This window comes from Aythya fuligula, chromosome 3 (assembly GCF_009819795.1).
Source record: "Aythya fuligula isolate bAytFul2 chromosome 3, bAytFul2.pri, whole genome shotgun sequence".
Lineage (NCBI taxonomy): Eukaryota > Metazoa > Chordata > Aves > Anseriformes > Anatidae > Aythya > Aythya fuligula.
In genome coordinates, this window is record NC_045561.1 from 33,171,993 (window position 1) to 33,180,957 (window position 8,965).

Below are 8,965 nucleotides of genomic sequence, written 5' to 3' on the forward strand. Positions count from 1 at the left end.
TCCCCTGAAAGGAAGCAAAGGCTTGCAACCAAATACTCGGGCAGCTTCCAGGCCACAGCAGTGCAGTAATCTAAAGCTCAGACCTTGCCAACCAGACACATCTGAGTGCCTAACCCCATCCAGCCTCACCGTGATGGAGAGGGTGCCAGCAGGGAGATGGGAGACAGCGGGATCCCAAAACAGGGGAAGGAAGGAAGAGCTGGAAGCTACACTGTCAAATTACTTTATTTAAATCTCTCCCCAGGCACTTCCATGCCTGGGAGTTGGTAGTAAAATGTTTTCTGCAGGTGTTGATTCTCAGAGGCATAAAACAGTTACCAGGAGCAGTAGGAAGATCTTTTCAAAGCCCAAGCACCAAGATCTTGAGTTGGCTGCTATGTGCTTGCAGAAGAGATACCTACTTCCATCTGTTTTGGTGGAGGTAGGGTTCTCCTGGTCCTGGAAATCAGTGTGGAAGAGGAAACATCGTTGTTTAGCTCGGTTCTGTCTGCAGCCAGCGAGGTCCTCTTCAAAAAGAGCACACTGCCTTCCTGCACCAGGCCTGAGGGGCTTGACTGGATGTTGGGTGTGCCAGCTCCACCTGGAGTTACGCTCGACCTGCTTTCCCAGCATGAGTGTGCTGTGGTGTCTGCTCTGCCTCCTGCACCTCTCAGTTCTCAGAGAAAAAGCTTCCCTACACTGAGGTTTGGAGGGGCCAAAGGAGAACAGCGCCCTGAAATGCTGATCCTCACCCTTGGGGGGGTGCAGGGGTGAGAGGAGGAAGAGTTCCTTCCAGGAGAGCCGTCTGGTCAGCAGGGAGAACTCTCGAGTCATCACATAGTCCAGCAGGCATAAATGAGAGCGATCAGCAGCGCCATGGCCACAGCGAGGGCAGCGTTCTTGCGATTTTCCTTCCGAAGCACACTCAGTTCCTTCTCTGTGAAACAAACAAAACCCTTGCCTGTGAACATTCTTCCATCTCCTTTCAACACAGTCTTACAAGCACCATCTTACCGTGGCCCAGGGGCAACTCTTGGCATCAGTCTCCAAAGCTGCTAGTTCTAAACTACGCTGGGCAGGAAGGAGCCTGGCAAGAGCCCTTCTCATTTGCTAGTGCTCATCCTGCTAATCTCAGTAACTGCTCTTAAGAATGCTTCAGTCCCAGTCCTGTCTGCAAATGACCCCGTTCTGGGACCATACTAAGGGCAGGCTGCTTCATTAGAACTGTTTATTCCTTAAGGCAATGAAGAAGAGGAGGGCATGTGGAGAGCTACTTTTATTCTTTATTTTTTCCTCAGGCATAAGTTCAGGACTCTCAGTCCTGTTTCTTGTCCCAGTGCTTAAGCTAACTCAAATACAATGAACTAGCACTGCTATGAAAAGAGGCTTTTAGCTCGTTCTGCCCCCAGTCTTTGTGTGGTGCAATGCACACGGCTGCAGAAGTGGTGGCAGGGGCAGGAGATGACAGAAACCCCAGCACAGCTCTGCCAGCTTTAGCTGCCAGAGCAATGGCATTGCCATTCCTGGCCTCAAGCGTGTCAGCTGGAGTAAGTACAGGTTTAATTTGAGGCCCTAGTGATGATCTAAAGGTTGGGTGCAGATGCAGCGTGCTCTGTTCCAGGAGAAGCAGCAGCCCTTGCCATCAGGGCAGCCTGTGGGATGGTGGCAGCCACATCCTGACTCTTCGGCTGTCTCTACTGGTAGGCCCTCAGGGAACAGGTTTGAAGCTGTTTAAAATAATTGCTACTCTTCTGGAAAGAGTCCTTTAACATCAATTAAAATTGTAAATTCACTGGCCCTGCCTCGGCTTTCAGTTCTCCAAGCCTAAAGAAACACCTGTGCTTCTCTCCCATGTGTGAGCTTTGGGGCTTGCACTGCTGCAGAACAGGGAGGCTAATTTCAGACACAACAGTGGAGAAGTTTTTAAAAGCCACTCTGTTGGCTAAGATCTTCTAAAGACACATAGTTTAGGGTACATGAAAAGCACATTTTACCCCCCTTATCAGCTGATACACTAATTTTTCCCCTAAGATAACATGCCTCAAGAGGGAGGATCTGGACTCCTAATACACTGACCAGATTTCCCTCAGTTTTGCTCCGTTTGGATGAGCGTGAATTCAAAGACAGAAGTTAGTGTGGCAGGAACTTGAAGATGAAGCTGAGCTGCAGCGCTGATGCCATCCAGCCCAGAGGGACCATTTTTAATGAAGCTCTTACCATAGTTGTCAGCTTTGGTCATTAGTAGGTTTCTCTCTCTCTCCAGTGACTTTCTGTAATGAGAAGAGGAGTTCATTACCTGCGAGGCACAACACAGCCTATTGCTTTGCTCATATGATGGAAGAGAAACTCTGGCCCAGTAGCAGGAATATTTGCTCACAGAGTGAGCCCCTCGCCCTTCACGGTGGAGAGGTGACATTTTGGAAACCCCCAGCTGAGCAAAAAGGATGCAGCGGTTTCAGATGGCTTTTTCCTTTCGAGCTGCTTTGTGTCTCTCCTTTGAGAAGTGTCAGCACAGTGCTCTGTCTGCTGGAGAGCCCCCCATACAGTGCCCCAAGGTGGGGTAAGAAATTCTGCCGTGGCTACAAGATGAGGCAGAGTCTGTACAAGCTCTGTGCAGGCTCCTGCTCCTCTGGCACATCTGACAGTCTAACACCTTTTGTCAGACTGAAGACTCAGGACAACAGTGGTTATAAGTAAATCAGACCCACCCAGCCCTTCTCTGAAACTACACAAGATGATTAATTAATACACTTTAAAATATAACAGTAAACTAAATTGCCTGAAAGCAGTTGCATTTCCATTCCACCAACAGGGACACTCCTCTCAGCCTGTGTGCATACGAACAAAGCTGCACTAACAAATCATCTCATCACTGAGAGCACAGAGAAGGCAGGAAGTGTAATAGTTTGTTGTTCCCCTTGGGGCAGAGCAAGAACCTGCAGTAGAAAGAGATTCCAAACCTATGTGTACAGCTATTAAATGCGGGATGGCAAGAAAACAAGCTGCATAAGCAGCAGGAGAGGCAAGAAGGGCTCCTAGAGGCAACTGGAAAAAGGAAACACAGTGCAGCCAGGAGGATGCGAGAAGACATTTGCCACCATGACTGACGTGCTACTCAGAAAGCTGCCTCGTGAAGGGAGTCAAGGAAGGTGCTGTGAGAATGAGACAGGAAGAAACTTGTAACTGAACTTTGAAGCAGGAAGGCAGAGCTCTCCTTCGGGAACTACGCTGATCACAGTACTTTCTGCCATGGTTTTTGAAGTCATCTGGATTAGGGCAACAGAATTTCCATTTCCACCTCATGCAAGTTGTAAAATTCAGAAAGAGTCCCAGAAATCCCTAATCTTAATTCTTTGCTCTAGGCCCTATATTTCAGAGAGAAATCATACCGATGTATTCCATCTTGTCAAGTTACTGCAGCTGTAGGTTTGTTTGATGGCCACTTCAGCAGCAGATGAAGAATACAGATAGTAATCAGAGGAAGGAAAATTTAGGTAACAGACTGGTGAAATGAAGAGCTAGAGGTGAAGGATAAGGGAACACAAGACCCTGTCCAAATATGAATGGGGATACAAAAGTCCAATAAAGGAGAAGGAGCTCATGAAGTAACATGCAGAGTGGAAAATGAGTGGAAAGGAGGAGAAAAGAACACAGGCTGAGGGTGGTAAATATCAGGGTGTGGAGAAGTCATCACTGCGAGGATGATTTGTAACTGGGTTCTGCAGGAAAGCAGACAACAGGAACTTTCCCTTCCCTGGCCTGTAATTGAACTTCCCAGCCTTTTTGGTGGGAGCAGAGCAACAGGATGCTGGTGAGTGGAAGAGTGTCTGCAGGCACACAGATCTGAGAATCAGCTGGGAGATGCAGGATCTCTTGCTTCGTGCTAGAGAAATATCAGGTTCTGCCTGTGCGTGCTATAAAAGCCAGGTTAGAAGCCAAGTCAGCTCAGCTTTAAAAGCTTACAGCTAGCCTGCTTCCTAGCAGGCCAGTACCCAGCTCTGCTACCAAACAGCCAAATTTGGGGCACTGCTTGGCTGGGTGCAATACAGGCTTGATAAATCTCTCTCTATATATCACTGAACTCACCCTGGCACGTTTCCCAAGTAAGCTCTAAGCTGGGAAAAGAGCCTTGTCACATTAACCACACGTTCCCATCCCTCCAAGAACCCTTGCTCAGTCCTGCAGCAGGATGACAGCTAGCTGAAGTGTGCAACTGCAGCTGTGAAAGGAGGTGCTCACCCATTCCCCCATACCTTCCTTCAGGGCTCAGCTTCTCCCTGCGCAGTTTGAGGTCCACCTCCTCCATGCTCTGCCTGCAAAGCGCCAGCTTCTCCTCCAGCCCATCGATCTGAAAAACAAGGCACCAGCCGCTGTCATTTCCTCTCCCAATAACACAGATCCGTGCCCACTGAAGGGTGGCAGGTCAGCCACGCCACCTCCTTCCTCCCCAAACAAGGGAGGAGCAGACCCAGCTCTGCGCAGAGATCCCAGCATGGAGCCCACCACCTCCTAGGTCAGCCTGTGCTGTACCCCAGACACGGCCAGGCCAGCTCTAACACTCCCAGCACCTTTTTCGAGATCCAATCCAGTTCCAGCCCGTTCTAGTTTCTTTGCATGCGGCCCCACAAGCAAAGAGGTGACCCAGGATGTCTTTATGCAACTAAAATTGTCTTTATGCAACTAAAAATGTATGTCACACCAACTGCCTGGACACCAGAGAGAGAGCACAAACAGTCCCACAAACAGTGGCATGGGAAAAAGAAAATGAAATCAGAGGTACTAATCCACAGTCACTGCTGCTTCGGGGCTCAGCTCTGTCCTGAGCTCGTTAGCAATCTCACACCTGTTCAGGAAGGCAGGCAGGAGTTATAAACATGCAGGAGGCTCGATGTAAAGGCAAGAACAACACAGACTGCACCAAGGAGCTCAGCCAGTCAGCTGAACAGTCCCATGGCATGGCACATAGCAGTAGTAGGGGCAGGGGCATGGTGAAAAAGGCTCTAACCTTCGCATCTTACTATTTCAAAGTCTCCCAGGTTGTCTCTGATCTCATTTATCAGCAAGTTCACTTAATGGCAGAGTGCAGGAGGGGTGCCCACCCAATCCAGTCAGGGCGCTGAGCTTTGAGAACGACCACCTCCATCACCAGTCCCACCATCTGCAACTGGCGGTGTCTCTGCTTCCTCTTGCGTTGGAAATTCTCATTTATACCTGGTGAGAGGTACTTTAGCATGTCACCTGGCTCTTCCTCTGCCAGTACACTTATTACAGTGCCCCATGCCTTCTCTGGCTTAAAAATCATGGTAAGTAATTTAATTTAATGAGAGCTTTGGTTAGTAAGCTGCCAGCCCACCACTGCATTACCCACACCATTGCACTCTGCATCCTCTCCACCAGAAGCATTCCTTCTGCTCTCACTGGTACGCTCTCTGCCCACGCTGTCACCTTTTCATGAGGAATAACACAAGGATATTCAGCCCAACTCTATCAATGCTCTCACTTTCTGCTGACTAAAAATCTCCAGATTCCACACAACACTTTAAAAGTTGCAGCTGTTTTTACTGCTCTTAAATCAAAACCAAAGTTTGGCTCCCCTGCTGGAGAGCAATCATTTGCTAATAAAATACACGCCCTAGAACTGCACCACCGGTTTTGCTGAGCTGGGGGCACAAGGGACACAAAATAATAATGATAAAAAAAAAAAAAAAGGCAAAGAAGGAGGAACAGATTGCTGAACGAACAAATTATTTTTTTCTCTCTGAAATCCTGCTATTTCTTTTTCTTCAGGCTGGTCTGGGGCATTAGAGGACATAAGGAAGGTTGAGAGTGAGGATTTTCGAATGTTATCTACTCACAGTGGCTCGGTTTCCTTACTTGTAGGTTAAGACAAAAACATCAGCCTCCTGAAGATGGCTCATGTACAGGAAGAGCCCCAGATGATGACCAGAACTACAGGCAGAGCGCTGTCTTCACACACCACTGCCTCACTTGGGATTTAGGGCCTGCTTCTGCATGCTAGGAATCTCTTAGCAGCTAAGCCATGCAAGCAACTCTTCACTGCAGGGCAAGAGAGAGGAAGAGGAAAATAAGCATGGGGAGAAATTAAAAACACCTGGGAATTACTGATTACTCTCAGGCTGCTGAGAGAATTCCCAGGGGAGCTATAGCCTGTAAAGCTGTAGCAGGAGAACCTAGAAAGGTTCTCCTATCCATGATGGTGGGACAGAGCTGAAGAGCAGCACGTGGAGAGCTCACCTTCCAACGCCTCAGGTTCACGTGCTCCACAGCAGGGACGCAGAACTCCACTCCCAGCCATGTCTTTAAGTAGTGCCCATTAGAAGGGGCAAGTGAGACAGGTGCTTAAGGCAGCACTTTGGGGCACACAGAGCTGCCCCTCTGCTCCCCGTGAGCCGCTCTGGAAACTCAAGTCCCAGCAGCTTTCTACACACACAGCCTCCCTCACTCCAAAGTATGACAAGGTTTTGAGCCATTTCCTCTGAAATCTGGCAATACCTGCTCGCGTTCTGCAGACTTTTTAGAACCAGAGGGACCCAGAGCACATTTCAATCCAAACTGACTTACGCACTTATTACAAATCTTATTTGTCAGGACTACCTTGGACAGGGAGCCCAAAATGGCTCACATAAAAGGCAGACCAAGAAAAAAAGAAGGAAGCAGCTTTGCTTACAGAGTTGAGCTAGATTAGATCCCTTTTAATACATTCTGTAATGAATTAATAAAAGCTTTCTTTCCAGCAGAAAGGCTAAAAGCACTTTTCAAGAACTGGCATCCACCCTCTGCTTTTATGAATTCCCTAATTAAGACACTGGCACAGAGCCACATCACATATACATTGACATCCAACAGCGTTGGGTAATGAGGATTTTGTCTTCTGACCCTCATAAAACAGATCAAAGCCAAATGAAGAGGTGGGGGCAAAGAAAAAAGCCTTTCCCAAGCAGTCTTCTGATGCCTTGTCACCTGCCAGCACACTTGAACAGTTCTTTTCACAGAAGAATTAGTGGCTCTTGCATCCACAAATTTGGCTGCATTATTAAGAAAAAAGGTTCAGCAGAGACGGATTTTTTGCAGTGTTTAAATTTAAATGCTAACACTTCCATTCTTTTCCCTATTCTCAATACTCTTCCACAGGCACTGATCAGTCTTTGTCAGAAGCAGGATTTGGGCACTATACATGACAATACTTTCTCCAAATACACACCTAGCATTTTGGAGCTCAGGCCCTCACTGAGCACAGGCTGTTCTCTTTGCACATAATAGCCCTACCTGTCCCCCTCCCCAGTTGTCTGAGCCACAAGGGTGTTTTTAGGAGCTACAATACCCCATGGCAAGGAGTTTCAGGCTGAGGGATGAACCAACCCCTCCCTGTTTGTCCTGTCCCTGTCATTTGCTAGCTTCACTTGAAGGCTCTTATTTTTGTACCGAACAGAGAGCGAACATTCATTCTTTGTTTGCAAATTACAAATGGCATACAAAGGATATAGACCTATACTGGGTCCCCCTTCAGTCACGTTTTCAGGTTTAAAAGGACCCGTCTCCTGACTTGTTTCCTGCACGGAAAATTTCCCCACTTTTGATCATCACTGCCACTCTCAAACTCATTGCACTTTCATTATATTGCTACAAAATCGACCAGAGCCTTCCCAGTTTCCTTTTCCTGATGGATTTCACGAAGACAGTCCTGCACAGCTCAGTGTTGTCAATGGGGCTGCCTGCTGAAGGACTACACAGCTATAAGAAAGGAGAAGCAGCATGAGTTTAAGCCATCACAACGTCATGGAGACATTTATATCACTTTAAACCAGGTTACATCAATTGCACCTGCAATTTGTAAGTGTGAGCTAATCTGATAAGTGTCCATATAGAAAATTGCATTCATTTAGCATCGTGACTCCAGTTAAACAAGCATGACTCTGCCTTACAAAGACAGCCATGCATCATGTCATATTAAGACCCATTTGGAAAGTTTTATCAATCATAGCAGCTCAGAAGGTAACAGGCAGCCGAATGGAAGTTTAAGTTATGGGATCAGCACCTTGGTTGTGAGCACTCTGACACCTGACACAAACTTCACTGCCTCATCTGCATCATCTCAAAAAAATATTTCAACTCTCTTTGCTAGGATGAGCAAAGAGATACTCGGACAGACAGCACAGTCCCTTCCAGACTCCCTTTAGCTGTTATGTTTGGGTTTGAGAGCCCAAAAACGCCTGTTTCTCCCCACACGGACGCAGGCAGCGCTAAGCGCAGGAGCAGAGCGACATCCCCTCAGAGCGCTGCCGCTCCCAGCCTGCGGGTGCTCCGCCGCCCCATGTCGCCTCCTATCGCCTCCTATCGTCCCATATCGCCTCATATCGCCTCACCTCCCGGGCCACGCTCAGCCCCTCTCGCCTCCTGCCCATGGTCCCGAGCCCTCCGGGCGCCGCGCATGCACTCCACGCCCGCCCGCCCGCCCGGGCTTGGCCACGTCGGCGCGGCCGGCGCCATCTTTGTGAGGAGCCGGGGGAGGGGGAGGCGCCATCTTTGTGAGGGCGTCTAAGGGGGTGGCCTTTGGAAATAAAGACACGGATGGGGACGTGGTTTTGCTGAATATTCGCTCACCCACAGCTTTAAGTTGTCCCTGGGGCTCCCTTCCCAAATGCTAGCTTTGTGTTAAAGCTTGTATTTAAAATCTGGTATAATAAACGAGCAAGAAACACCGCTGAAATGCGTCTGTCGTTGTGGTAGGACATCGCTGCTGCGTGACAGAGCAGCAGAGCTATTTGCTGCCCCAAAGCAGAAGGCTGGGCAGCAGCAGCAACATTTATTAAAAAGAAAGGCTGAATTTTCTTTTCCACTAAACAAACTGCTGACTGAACTTCGGTAGGCTCTCAGGAATGTGTATCCCTATCATAGAAGGAGTGCTAATACTAACGCTTAATTTGTGTGTTTAACTTTTCTTTCAAAAAAAATCCTCTGTATTTTC

At 48.2% G+C, this 8,965-nt stretch overlaps 1 protein-coding gene across 1 annotated transcript; it reads right to left on the minus strand.

Moving 5' to 3' along the window:
• Window positions 1-207: 207 nt before the first annotated feature.
• On the minus strand, window positions 208-8,441 carry CCDC167 (coiled-coil domain containing 167). The gene is made up of 4 exons (XM_032184609.1): window positions 8,364-8,441; window positions 4,233-4,327; window positions 2,197-2,249; window positions 208-916 (listed from the first exon to the last, which is right to left on the minus strand). Exons 1-4 carry the CDS (start codon window positions 8,400-8,402, stop codon window positions 813-815), a joined length of 291 nt encoding a protein of 96 aa, XP_032040500.1. The 5' UTR covers window positions 8,403-8,441; the 3' UTR covers window positions 208-812.
• Between the last annotated feature and the right edge of the window lie 524 nt (window positions 8,442-8,965).

Bases quoted from the DNA above. Each gene is read 5' to 3' on its own strand.
- CCDC167 (XM_032184609.1), bottom strand. From the start codon at position 8,402: ATGGGCAGGAGGCGAGAGGGGCTGAGCGTGGCCCGGGAG. The intron at 4,328-8,363 runs GTGAGGCGATAT...CTTGTTTTTCAG, and splicing joins GGCTGAGCGTGGCCCGGGAG to ATCGATGGGCTGGAGGAGAA. The intron at 2,250-4,232 runs GTATGGGGGAAT...TTCTCATTACAG, and splicing joins AAGCTGAGCCCTGAAGGAAG to AAAGTCACTGGAGAGAGAGA.